Source organism: Lampris incognitus, chromosome 4, assembly GCF_029633865.1.
Source record: "Lampris incognitus isolate fLamInc1 chromosome 4, fLamInc1.hap2, whole genome shotgun sequence".
NCBI classification, from domain to species: Eukaryota; Metazoa; Chordata; class Actinopteri; order Lampriformes; family Lampridae; genus Lampris; species Lampris incognitus.
In genome coordinates, this window is record NC_079214.1 from 20,625,899 (window position 1) to 20,639,741 (window position 13,843).

The 13,843-nt window shown below is 41.9% G+C and overlaps 2 protein-coding genes across 2 annotated transcripts in view; one reads left to right on the forward strand and one right to left on the reverse strand.

Moving 5' to 3' along the window:
- Positions 1–1,701: 1,701 nt before the first annotated feature.
- On the reverse strand, positions 1,702–3,346 carry ddx28 (DEAD (Asp-Glu-Ala-Asp) box polypeptide 28). The gene has a single exon (XM_056279229.1). The coding sequence runs from the start codon at positions 3,307–3,309 to the stop codon at positions 1,702–1,704; it is 1,608 nt and encodes a 535-aa protein (XP_056135204.1). The 5' UTR covers positions 3,310–3,346.
- An 8,487-nt stretch (positions 3,347–11,833) lies between these two features.
- The window catches only part of nfatc3a (nuclear factor of activated T cells 3a), a 93,284-nt gene continuing 91,274 nt past the window's right edge, over positions 11,834–13,843 (forward strand). Inside the window, exon 1 of the mRNA XM_056278158.1 lies at positions 11,834–12,223. Coding sequence (XP_056134133.1) covers positions 12,133–12,223 — 91 coding nt within the window. The 5' untranslated portion in view covers positions 11,834–12,132. The remainder of the gene's footprint in view (positions 12,224–13,843) is intronic.

Consider the following 13,843-nt stretch of genomic DNA (forward strand, 5'->3'; position numbering starts at 1 on the left):
CGTAGCAGTTGTTAGTTGGGCGTTTGTTTTACGCTCCCCGTCATCAATGCGATACTTCAGTCTGTGTGATAAGCAGCTGTTTCACGATAACAAGGCGCATGGAGCTGCAGTCCATTTTGGGTCACAGGGAAAGGTATTCCTTTTGAAATGAGATCTGGAAGGCATTTGCTTCTGATTCATTTCCATGTTGGAACTTAACGGCTTCCTTGCATCAACCACCAACAAACACGAACAAGGCGTCAAACGGAGAGGTCAAGGGTTAAGCAGGATTTCAACTGTACTGTAAATGATCACGGCTGACTTCACTTTATGGCAGTTTTAGCGTTGCGAACGTGAAGGGGGATGGAAACCATATACGTTTCGAAAATCCGAACAGTTGTGCTACAACGTATTTCCAAGACGAAATGCCGTTTCTGGTTTTTGTGACTTTGTGACTGATGCCCAAACAAGGACTGGAAAAACGTTTTATTTCTCTGGCCCGTCTACCCTGCAGTTCCTTGTCGACGCCAAAAAAAAGAAAAAGTCAACAATTCAACTTAGGCCAATGCTGCCACCTAGTGGTTAATTGCATATATTACAAGTTTGTGTGACGAGAGATGAGAAAAAAACAAAGCCTTCAACTATATCGGTTGTTGGGAAGATTAAGTTGGCAGCATCAGCAGATAAGGGCTTTTTGGGACTGATCTGCATTCATAAACTCATGAATCTCTCAATTATTACCCGAACCCTCTGCAGTTTCTGCAGTATAATTTAAACCAAACACAACAGCCAACAGGCTTGTGGTTTTAAAAAAGTGCAAGACCAGCTTTATCTAAAAATATGGCTCTTGGAGAAATCTTTGAAAACCCATGACTTATAGGAAATAGTGTAAGTGGCTTGCAAAACATTATGAGATAAATGTCCAAAACTTGACACCAAATGCTCTTTGCAATTTCAAAACACTGATTAATAAATGTAATAAGGATTTCAACATAAACAGCAGACCAATCAACAATTTCAGATAAGATTGAAACAGAAACTATATGCAGAAAAAGATGTATTAATAGAATGAGCGAACACAAAAGTAAACGACGATTTATTTTGTCCCATGTTGAGAAGCATCAACATGATGAATAAATAGTATCAGTAGATGAACAGTTTGCATCAGTAAATTCACTCTGTTAGACAAACACCCTATTAAAATTATTTACATTCAGTATCTTTTGAAAATGTTCAGAGATTACATTGAGTTTAGAAAAGTAACACTTCACTGTTTTGTTTCCAGTCAAGACTTTGGGAGTAGGCAATTACATCTAACCAATAAGGACAGAAATTAGAGCTTTAGAGAATAAACTGATAAGACTGAGTGCCATCTCCATTAGCATCTCTTGAAACATCTCTTCACTAACCAGGGCTCTGAACAACGACAGATTCTTTTTAGTCCAATAGCACATTTATGGTAATGATATAGCTGTATAGTGCTCTGTAAAGGATTTTTTTTTTACAAAACAAAGTTACAAAGAAGTAGAACACACACAAAAATTGTCTTTGATTAATTAGATACTCCTCAAGAAAGAACATACATGATTTGTACAAAATGACTTTCTCAAGTTAAGTGCACGTCTCAAGTGAAAACTTTGAGAAATTTTGTATGTACTCAGGTGTAGAGCAGTACATTCTCTCACCCTTGACTGAATGACTATGACCAGAGACAAAATCATTCTACTCTTCCAACTCAGTTGACTTGGGTTTTGGCTCATGGATAGCAGATTCCATTCCAGGCAGAGTAGCTCTTCTCCGAGCAGCAGTCTCAATCTTCTGCACCAGCTCCACATCCCAGGTGTGGGTAACAAAGCTGAGCACCTCACCGCCTTCGACACTCCCCGCTCTCCCCACCCTCCCGGCCCTGTGGATGTAGTCTGTTTGAGATTCTGGGAAGTCATAGTTCACAACCAAACGGACCCTCGATGTGTCCAGGCCACGTGAAGCAATGTCAGTGCAGACAAGAACATCCACCATACCCTTCTGGAAGGAGTGATAGATCCCAGCCCGAAAAGCAGCAGGCATCGCCCCTTGCAGGCGAAGGTGTTGCACCCCCATTTCTCCCAGAGAGTAACCAAGCCAGTTCACAGTTGGCGCCTTGTTACAGAATACCAGCACACCAGTACCTTGATTTTCTTGTTTGTGCAGCTTAAGTGTTTCGTAAAGCTCAAGGATTTTGTCGGCGCCTCTTACTTTCAGGAATGTCTGTTTGACATGGGGCATGAGGAAATGTAGCATCTTGCTCTTGATAGTGAAAATGCTACCAAGATCGGTTACCTGGCTTAGAACTTCCCCCACACCCCCAGGGAAGGTGGCCCCCATCATCAGCAGCTGGGCTTTACGCCCAGGGCCTCGTGTTTCAGAGGGCTGACTGGCAACATGTATGCAGGATAGAATATTCTCTAACATAGCAGAAAAGCTAGGATCAAACATGGTGTCAGCCTCATCTATCACCAGGAAGCTCAACTCACTCAGGTCCAGGCAGTTTCTCTTTAAGGCCTTTATAAGAGCACCAGGGGTGGCCACCAAAATATCAGGGGGGAACTGTTTGAAAACATTCTTGATGTGGCCCACACCTCGCCCACCACCCACAGTCTTTGTCAGTATACCAAATGGGGCACACAGCGTCCTGGAAACAGCTGCCACCTGGTCAGCAAGTTCCCTGGAGGGCACAAGTATTACTGAACTAATTACATGTGCAGCGTCAGTTTCGTCTTCTGTTTCCTTTTGGGCCTGCAGTCTATGAACGATGGGCAGGAGATAACTCAATGTTTTGCCACTGCCCGTTTCAGCAGCACAAAGAATGTTTTTACCTTGCAAAACTTTTGGAATAGTGCAAAGTTGCACCGTTGTTGGACATATGATATTCATACTGTTCAAAACCTCCAACAGCTCCTTGCAGATGTCTAGGTCGCGAAATGTCACAGTCTTCCTGTCTTCAACAATTTCCTCTTGTTGGTTTTCAGTAACAAACGGTGCTACAGTCTTTGTGCTATTGATGGCGAAATAATCACCATAAGACTTGTTATGCTTCCATCCTTTAGAGGAGAGGTGTGGCTGCTCAAACTTCCCAAGTATGTAGCCTGCAGACTGGTTCAGCTGAGGGTTCTTGCTCTGGATAAGGAGCTTGCCAGCCTTGATGGTACCGATTTTGTTTTTGCCTCGGATCTGCTTCACGTTTTCAACCCGCCTCTGCATATGACGTGGGATACGAATCACGACAGGCCCCTCAGAGGTTTGAGTCTGGCAACAACGAATTGGACCAACGGACACATGGGCACGAAACATGCCCGAAGCTTTCACAAGCCACGGAGAGTAAATATTCGTGGACGGGATACTCCTCGACAAAACCACGGCCAAATAGCCGACCTTCATAGGATTCATCCTAACTGTGCTGGTTCGCTCAGAGTTCCTGAACAGAATCGCGCAAATGTTTCCTTAAACACGGATATAAACCTGTCTTACGCGTACTTTGCGAGTTAAAACATAACATGCCGATATGCGAAAGAGCTTTCGCGAACCTTAAAATGTTGCGTACCTCGATTCACTGCGCTCGCCAGTTTCACCATGCTGTCTCGGCGAGTGATAATGACGTCACTTGGGGGCGAGGGATGATGACGTCGCACATAGAAACACGACCGCACAAAACGGAACAAGGCAGCCTTGCAGGGGGGGGGGGGGGGGGGGCAGGCAGTGTTGGGTCTGCGAAAGAGAGAGTACAGACAAGTCAATGAAATTATAATTTGTTAGGCTGGCTTTGGCGAAAGCAAACCTGTTCATCAAGAAAAGCTCAAACATTCCACCCTTGAAAATGCGAAATGAAGGACTATTGTTTCTCCGTAGTGCGTGGGTTTGGGGCTGGTAAAATCTGATTCTGTAATAATATTTTGATACTATTTGCCACTACCATTATGAATTTGTGTCCTGCTTACGTAAGGCAAAATATTTTTTTAAAGTGAATAAGATGTTCCTTAAGTAAAAATGCAAGTAAGCTGAGTTTTGGTGAGCTTGCCCGTCAGTATTCAACCCCTGGAACACCAATGCCTGATTTTTATAGGCCAGGAAAGCAATGAAACACAACACTGTCACCGACACCACAGCTGAATGTCAATAACTGTCAATGTGACTCCGAGCTCTGGTCAATCCCATTAATATTAATTGGATGAGCCCCGCACACTGTAATGCTTAAAATGACAACTTTGTCATTTTATGCATCACTTTCATGATGACACAACTGTCATTGCGAAAACTGTGTCATCGTCTAAGGCAGTGGATCATCTCAATTTGTCTGATTGCACCAAATCTTCATATATGATCACAGAGGCAGCACACGTCACAGGTTCCATCTATAATTTATCATACTGTAACGTGCATGGATAAAAAGACACGCTGGCCGTTGGCTCGCGGGTCTGACCCTTTAGTCGAGCGATTAGCGATGCCTCCTGCGGTGCGGGCGACACGGGTTCGCTTCCCGGCCGCGGCAGTTCCTGTGGTTGCGTTGTCCCCCGAATTCGCTACATTGGTGTCAGAAGTGGGATGGAGCGACCGTAAGGCCATCGGAAGCGTATGCGCCCTGAGGCGTGAAGGAGTTGATATGCTTAAGCGCGGGGACACGCTTCCCGAAGGAGGGGGGTAGTGTAAAGTGAATGTATAAGAAGACACGCTGATTTGCGGATCTGACCCTTCAGTCGAGCGGTTAGCGATGCCTCCTGCGGTGCGGGCGTTACGGGTTCGCTTCCCAGCCGCGGCAGTTCCTATGGTTGCGTTGTCCCCCGAATGCGCTACAATACTGTCTTTATGCATACTCAATAATCCAGGTAAGGAAATCACAAAAAATTGAATCAGTTCATCTGGACACCACGTTTACTGAGCAAAACATTTCGTTTAGATGAGTGATGAGACGTTTCTCTCGTGGTGTCCAGATGAACTGATTCAACTTGCTGTTAAGTGATAATATTTTCTCACCAGCTGTGTCTCAAATCTGTCATCTAAATAATCTTACAACACGTATATCCATTTGGCCAAATTATCTTGAAATATTGACTGAGATGGCAACTGTAACCCAGGCGAATGTTACTTTTCAAAGCTTTGACCTTAACAGCATCCGTCATTCCATCAGATTTAAATAATTATCTTTTAATAAATTGAATAATTACATTTGCTTGTGAAACACTTTTGAAAAATATTTTTAGACACGATGGTATAATTTTATAGTTTTTACCTACTTCATTTTTTTTCTATGATTATTGCAATTTTTATTGTTATTGTTACTCTTACACTTACTCTTATTACAGTGATACAGGCTTACTTCGATGCTGGGCAACATCCCAGTTTGAAAATAAATCAGCTGCTACACAAGACTGAATTATCACATGCAGTGCCCTACACTACATCACATGCCTTTGGGTAGGGTTTGCTTCAGATCAAGTGCAATAATTTATGCTTGCCAATGGGTTACTATTTGAACAATCAATGAACAAGGTAATCTTTAGAATTTTTGCATAAAAGCAACCTCACAGTTCATACGACCAGGATCAGAACTGCTTTGGGAGAGAGAAACAGCTATATGGCTTCCTTTTGTACACAGTTACTCCCAATATTGAGAAATGTCCTTAATGATCTCTCATCAGGCACGGACACAGAATAGAGTCTTAAAGGGGTCTTAGGCTTCATGATCTTTAGCCATGCATCTTCTCAAAGTGCTTCCCAGGAATGCTTGTCATTTATGTATTTTGGGGTAAGAAAAATATCAACTTCCTATCATTTTCAGCCAAGGAATAAAGAGGTATCCCAAAGGAAATCACACCAGAGCCCACGATATTGTGTTCCCATGCAGTTTTGGCCCTACATGTGAGTCAATTTCGATGCTTTGAATGAATTGACACATTCATTGATTTACTGTAGCTTCTGAACCTAACACACTCTTTCATTAATACAGTGTTAGTGTGTCACGTGGTAAGCAAACTAAGGGTTTTACAGTGTGAATCACTATAAACTAGGAACCTTTAAGATAGATAGATAGATAGATAGATAGATAGATAGATAGATAGATAGATAGATAGATAGATAGATAGATAGATAGATAGATAGATAGATAGATAGATAGATAGAGAGAACAAGAAAGAGAAAGAAAGAAAATTAATGTATTGGTTCATACATACATACATACATATAGTACATACAGTGCTATGAAAAATGTTTACCCCCTCCCTGATTTCCTCTATTTTTGCATATTTGTTTTTGCGTATTTGTCACACTGAATGGTTCCAGAGCTTCACATAAAATGTAATATAAGACAAAGAGAACCCGAGTAAACACAAAATAGTTTTTAAATGATGATGTCATTTATCGGAGGAAAAAAGTTATCCAACACCCATATCACCCATGTGAAAAAGTAATTATCCTGGTGAACTTAATAACTGGTTGTGCCACCTTTAGCAGCACCAACTGCAACTAAACACTTCCTATAAATTGGAGATCAGCCCTTCACATCACTGTGAAGGGATTTTGGCCCACTCTTCTTTGCACAATTGCTTTAATTCAGCTACACCAGAGGGTTTTCAAGCATGAACTGCTCATGTAAGGTCCTGCCACAGCTTCTTAATGGGGTTCAAGTCGAGACTTTGACTAAGCCACTCCAAAACCTTAATTTTTTTTCTTCTGAGCCACTGTGAGGTGGACTTATTCTTGTGTTTTGGATCATTGTCCTGCTGCATAACCCAATTACGCTTCAGCTTCAGATCATGGACTGAGGACCGGGCATTCTCCTTCAGAATTTTCTGGTTGAGATACTACCACCACCATGTTTGACTGTTGGTATGATGTTCTTATTGTGAAATGCTGTGTTTGCTTTACGCCAGACATAACGGGACCCGTGTCTTCCACAAAGTTCCACTTTTGACTCGTCTGTCCACAGAACGTTATCCCAAAAGCTTGGCGGTCATCCATGTGCTTCTTTGCAAATGTGAGGTGAGCCCTAATGTTTCTCTTAGTTAGCAGTGGTTTGCACCTTGCAACTCTCCCATGACTCCCACTTCCGCCCAGTCTCTTTCTTGTTGCCGAATCATGAATGATGACCTCAGCTGAGGCTCGTGAGGCCTGCAGTTCTCTAGATGTTGTCCTGGGTTTTCGTGTGACTTCCTGGATGAGTCTTCGCTGCGGCCTTGGAGGAATGTTGGTAGGAGACAATGGCTCTCATTGTGGTTCGCTGGAGTCTCAGAGCCTTAGAAATGGCTTTGTAACCCTATCCAGACTGATATATCTCAACAGCTTTCATTCTCGTCTCTTCTGGAATTTGGTTTAATAGTGTGCTGCTTGTTGAGACCTTGCAGCCTGCTTCACATTGATGGTGAGGTTCTCTATAAGTCATGTTTAGATTCGACTGGGCTGACAGTAATCAAGCCTGGGTGTGTCTTCTCTAATTGAATCCAATGATCAAATTGGTTAAATTGATTGACTGAGTAACGAAGGGGGCAATCACTTTTTTTCTTAACAAATGCAATTATCATTTAAAAACTGATTTTTTTTGTTCAGTGTGATAAATATGCAAAAAAGAGGAAATAAGGAAGGGGGCAAATACTTTTTTCACGGGACTGTACTTACATACACATACATATATACATATGACATGCATACATATGTACACACATGCATACATACATATGTGTGTAGGCCAAAAAAAGCAGAACAATCTATAATATATAAAACAAAACCAAAAAATGCTTTAGTAATTAAAAATAAAATAACCATATGAGGAGCTGAGAGCAGTGTATGTCTGCTTGCCTCTGCTTCCATACAGTTATTCCATACTGATATGCAATAACTCCCATCTATGTGATGAAATAGATTTCCATTCTTCAAGCACCACAACTCCCTGCTCTTTTCCACTGCTTCAGAAGCTACCTCTCTGACCTTACTAAGACTTAATTGTGAATTTCCGATACTCCAACTTGTCGTGTGTGTATGCATGTGTCTTTTTTCATGCCTGTCTTCCCACAGCATAGTGATAACTACAATGCAAACACTTTCCCCCATGTTAAATTAAGCAAACTTACCGCTTAATATAAGTGGAAAGTTATGTGCATGCAGACCGAGAGCTTGGGATGGTATGACTGGAGATGCGTTAAAGTGCTTAAAAGGTTTCATTTCACCAACTCGACAGAAGAGGGCAGCACAATCAAAAAAGCAAGCTTTTGACACGTCAAGCTAGAAGAGTCGTTATCCAAAGTTCCCCTCCATGTTAACCAACCTATGCCACAATACTATATACACTGTTTCAAGAAAGCTTGAAATAACAGTTTGTAGAGTTTCACGAGTCTTCAACCATTCTTTTTATTTAGTATATTTTCATTTTAGCACGTGATCAAAATACAGAAGAGTTTTTTGAGACGTACAACATGTCCAACTAGATTACTTCTTGCGTATGTACAGGTGTAACATTATGAGTGTTGGAGAAATTGTATGTCTGGGATCATTACACCAATCCTGTCTCTGCTTCACTAAGCCATTCATTCCACATTATCTGACTTTCTGCTGAAGAACCTTACGCAATTCGTTAGATTCAGCTCCATTGCGAGGTTTTGCCAAGGTGCAGCTTTGCATTTGTGCAGTTTGTGCAAACCCCAAATCCCCGAACGAGTGACACTTCTCAAACAGGACCGGTGTGGGGGTAGAGTATGTTTTTCTTCCCTTCGCAACTTTCTTTGCAAGAACTTAATATCACAAACCACATCTACACCCTCCCACACAATTCATGTTCTTTAACTTCTCCCTTCAAAGGTCATCTGAGAAGATAAGAGATACAGGTAACCTGACTCTGACTCTGGTGGGTCTGGAGAAGCAACTTTTGCACAGAAAAAAAATGTTCTGGCTAATAACACGGTCAATTAACGACATGATGTTAACTGACCGTATCATACCATGTTGACATACCACATTGAAACATTTGCAATGCAGGTCTGCCTCTGGATGACAGTGGTACTGTAAAATGCCAATGTGAAGCGAGAGAGAAAAAACCCCTCTTTGAAACAGTAGAAAAAAAGGCAGAAAGTCAACATTTTTGGAATATAAAACCCAGGCTTTCCCCTGCGTTGTTAAGTACATTATCCCAAGTAGAATACGTCTCTAATTCTTAGAATCCCGAGCAGGGGAGGAAGCTCTGTTTAGCATCACACCAACCCATATTTAGTGCTACGAATATCTTTCGGTGTGTGAACTAATCTCTTGGGATAGGATTTTTTTTTCTTCTAGTGGGCGGCACATAAATAAATTGAGGTTAAATCTTGCACTTGGGCTTGGAAATAAAGACCACAGGAAATATGATATTGATGCTTTCGCATGCATTTCTGAGTTTAGCATCTGACTGTACACCCACATACATCTAGCATTGGTGTATGGCGTACCTCTGTCATGAAAATAAGAGGGTGTTTTTGCTGCACATGCAATTTGCCTTGAAGATAAAGGTGTCACTATATACTTCTGTGCAAGTTATTTTCAATTCTATACTATAATGTTTGTGGCGCCGTTCCCTTGATAATGAGATAAAGGTTTATATGGTATAATGATTGATTTACTACACACACACACACACACACACACACACACACACACACACACACACACACACACACACACACACACACACACACACACACACACACACACACACAATTGATTCAATTTGTCTTACTGCAAGTTAATCATAAATCACTGTTTATGCCTAAATGCTGTCCTGTCTGTCAAACAGTACACGCAGAATAATGAGTAGATTATACATATTCAGCTTTGGTAAGGTAAGAACCACTACATGGCATAACGTGATTTATAACTGTGTTTATCAGTCTTGGAGATGTCTTTAGTAAATCATTAAAAGCCTGCTCCCATTTCTTTGATCAGTCACAAGTTATTGCTTGTGTGTGTGTGTGTGTGTGTGTGTGTGTGTGTGTGTGTGTGTGTGTGTGTGTGTGTGTGTGTGTGTGTGTGTGTGTGTGTGTGCGTGTGTGCGTGTGTGTCTGTTTGTACATGACGTGAGTGAGAAAGAAAGAGAGCAAGTGGGAAGGAGACAGTGTTATGATTCGGAGAACAAAGGGCATCCCTGTCATAACACCGATGTCCTGTAAAGCCTATTGGGTTGGGTGTTCTCATTTGAATTCATTGAAATATCATGAAAAATTATTTATCTATCAAAAATATGTGTGTGTGTGTGTGTGTGTATAGGGGCATCGCTACCTAACTTTAAAATAAAATCGTAAATCTTCCCAGGTGACAAATTAATTCAAATATTTACCAAAAGATAGAAATAAAGGGTAAACATTTAATTGCATTACCCTGTAGTTACCCTGGACAAATATAGCCACAAAAAAACCGTAAAGCAAGGCAGAAAATTGTGGAAACCCTGTCTTTCAAGATGACAGGTAAAGCCCCGGTGCACATCTGACTCATGTTAACACAACAAATAAAGATTTGCCTGAGGAGATTAATAGTTGAAATTCACACAGGGAGGTCAAGTGGTTTGGAGCAACCTGTAAATAAATAAATGTACTCTCCCTTTGTTTCCAGTTGCAGATTTACTTTTAACCTATCCCCGGCAAAGAATCCTCACTTGGTAATATCCAAAGAAACAGGACAAAAAAAAAAACAGTTTACACCATGTGCTCTCTTTCTGTTCCCATCTCCTCAGCCACCACTGCTCATTACATTTCAGTGTTATGCCGTTATAAGAGATGTCCTTAACACATCCCTCTTTTTAATACCCAGATAATATACAGCATAAATCATGAGAAATCATGACGTCATCAAATCATGAAAAATGCTAGAACTCTACATCCTCTGCAATCTAAGCAAAGACAAGAAACGTAGAGAAAAGGCTTCTCATTTTATTTGCTTAGTTTGCATCACAAGCTCCAGCGGGATGGTCCCAAATTAGCCCGTGCTGTGACAGGTTTTGAGGGACCACAGGTTAAAAAAAAGTGCATCCAGTTGTGATACTCGCCACTCTAGGCTTGGATTGGTGCTACTCTAAAGTTAAGAGGCATGGCATAAGGTCAAGCATGGCTTGGGTAAATCTAATGGTGGGTGAAAGGAAGAAAAGTGAGGACCAGCATAATGGAGGAGAGTGACAGCAAAGCTTACTTATTGCACTTTTAAACGACTTATTATGCATAAATCAAAATCTTAAAGATGCGTATTTTCAAATGACTGACATGCAAATCATGTCAAAATCAGTCAAAATCCTAGTAGCTTCAAACCCAAAACTGATTCAAACTCAAAAACAAATTCCGATTCTGACTCGAAGCTGTCTGGCTGTTGTCAGGCTGAAAGCCCGAAGTCTAACTGCTATGAGAAATACTCATTATGAGACGAGGAGAACCCCTTTTGAAAGTGGTATGAAAAGTTACCACAGAGGAAAGTTATGGTGAATGCATAGCCAAGGGCAACAGGGATTTCAGTTTTAGTGTGATGGTGTTACCGCTGATTAAAAAATAATAAAAATAAAAACAGGACCAACAAAAAACAAACAAAAAAAGCTGGACAAGCTCAGCATAAAAAAATATAACGCCGATATAAAACATACATAATATCATGCGATATTACCCTTGTGTTTACAGACTACATATCCCAGGAGCACTTGGCACTTATCCCCCCCCTCTCGTGTGCGTGTGTTGTGTGTTGTCTGGTTTGCTGACGTCACCGGCGGAGCTGCCCTGTTAGTAAAAGTTGGGATAGGAGCGCCGCTCGGAGCTTGAGACTCTAATTTACGGACAATCTTCCGCCCGTGTTATTGACATCAGACATCGGCGGGGATCGAGCGGCATTCCCCGTTGCTTCGGTCCAAAGTGCGAGGCTTCGCTTTCCCGAAAGTTTAAGCCGCGGTTTCGACAGAGCAACTGCCGGGGAGAGAAAAGCGAGCGAACCACACTTTTGATTTGTTGAGGGAGGTTAATAATATATGCATCTATAGCTTTCCGACCCGACGCTCATCGCCAGAGTTCAGCAAAAAAACAACTTCAGTATTGGCGTCCCAAGTCGGTAAATGTTGTTTCACCGTTAGGAGAGCAATTTACCCCAGCCGTCGACGTTCGAGTGGCGGGTAAACCCGACCTGTCAAACCCGATGACCACTGCAAACTGTACCGGTAATGAGGAGCTGGACTTCAGACTGATCTTCGGAGAGGACGGGCAGCAGCAGTCGTTAGGGCCCGCAGGTCAGTGAACGGTCCCCCTCGCCCGGAGGCGCATAATGCATGCAAAACTGTCCTGTACCGGTAGTTAAACGGCTTTACAACTAACTATTAGTTAGCCGCGCATCCTCCTTGAAACAGGAACAGGGCGAATGTGCGAAAGAGAATTTAGAGAAACGAGAGCGTGGACACGTTACCGGTCCTTTATTCGCACCGCGTTGGCCGAGCAAGCCGTCAGGTGTCGGTGTCAACAGCTGTCATTAGCTCGGTGTGCTAGCTTGTTCGCGCCCGCGCTGTTTACTTTTGCCATCGAGCTTAGTAACTGAAACGTGGAGAAAAACAACAACAAAAAAAGCGCTGCACTTCTTTCATAGGAAACGCAGGCACCGTCTTGTGTGTTTGGAAACTGCCAACTATGGAAGCACAGCGTGAAACCCGCATAGTCAGTAAACGTTGCAAGAAAAGTTGGATAACGCTGCAGTTACAACATTCTTATAATAACTCGTTCGCCTGCTTGCGTATAGTAAGGCCGTTATAACGCGACGTGCGGGGTGTTCTCCTGTACCTGAAACGGCGAATGTTAAACTCATCTACTTATAGATTGCGGCGGAAGCACATGAAGCACAATTCAGAAAACAGCCTTGAAGAAGCTTTGATAATATTGTCTAATGGGAGCTGTGTGGGCAAACCAGTTGTAGCCACGCACAGGCACAGAGCCATTTATTCGTGCCATGTTGTCTTCATGCAGAGTTGACGTCTGGTGGGCCGCCTTACACGCTGCTAATTTACCTTGACCAAGTTGAAAGTTGTCACTCTGCTGCCTAAAGGGAAGAGAATTACGCTAATGCAGTATAATTTAGATCATCAAAAATATAAATACCGTATAATCTAATGTGATCTTATATGGTTCCAGAATGGGTAGCCTCACTTGGAATTTACCCACTCCGTAACCTTTAAAGATAACAGAGAAAACTTGTGTGTGAAGTCATCCTCACTGGGATTCCTTGGCAAAGTTGCAAAAGTTAGAATATCAGAAGCACAATCCCGCTGCTCAGTAATACAGGGTAACACAAGCTAATAACGTCTTTCAGTTCTGTAAAAATGTCCCTCAGCAGTGGTTCTGTATTTGCCATTCACAATGGCTTAAAATTGGCAATAGCTACCAGCTGTGTGTTGGTAAAATTTGGCTGTATTTGGCAAATTTGTCACTCTGGCATATAGTAGGACTTGTGCTCAGTCAGTCTTTGAAATTTGAGGAGGAAAAAAATACTTGGGTGGATTAGAAATGCATTGCTGTTAACATTTTGAATCGATTAGCCGCCACTGGCATTTAATGAAGCAAAAATGGGCATGAAAAGTGTGACCTAGAGGGATTCAAATCACTGCTGTTTTTTTTTATATAATGTGTTTCGGAACACATCCACTTTTCATGTGTTTAAATTTAAAAAGACTATTCTAACTAGACAAAATACAAACCAGTAATATTCCAGCCACAAGCTCACTTTTCTATCATTCAGGCTACCACCTCCCCTAATGTCATGTTCAAATCCAGAGCAATTTTAAATAGTGGCAGCAATACATAAGTGATTATTCAAGTGCACATTCAATGGACAACATACAACGCTTATAACTAGTCACAAATGA

Excerpts from the sequence above, each read along its gene's own strand:
- ddx28 (XM_056279229.1), bottom strand. The coding sequence starts at position 3,309 with ATGTTTCGTGCCCATGTGTCCGTTGGTCCAATTCGTTGTTGCCAGACT.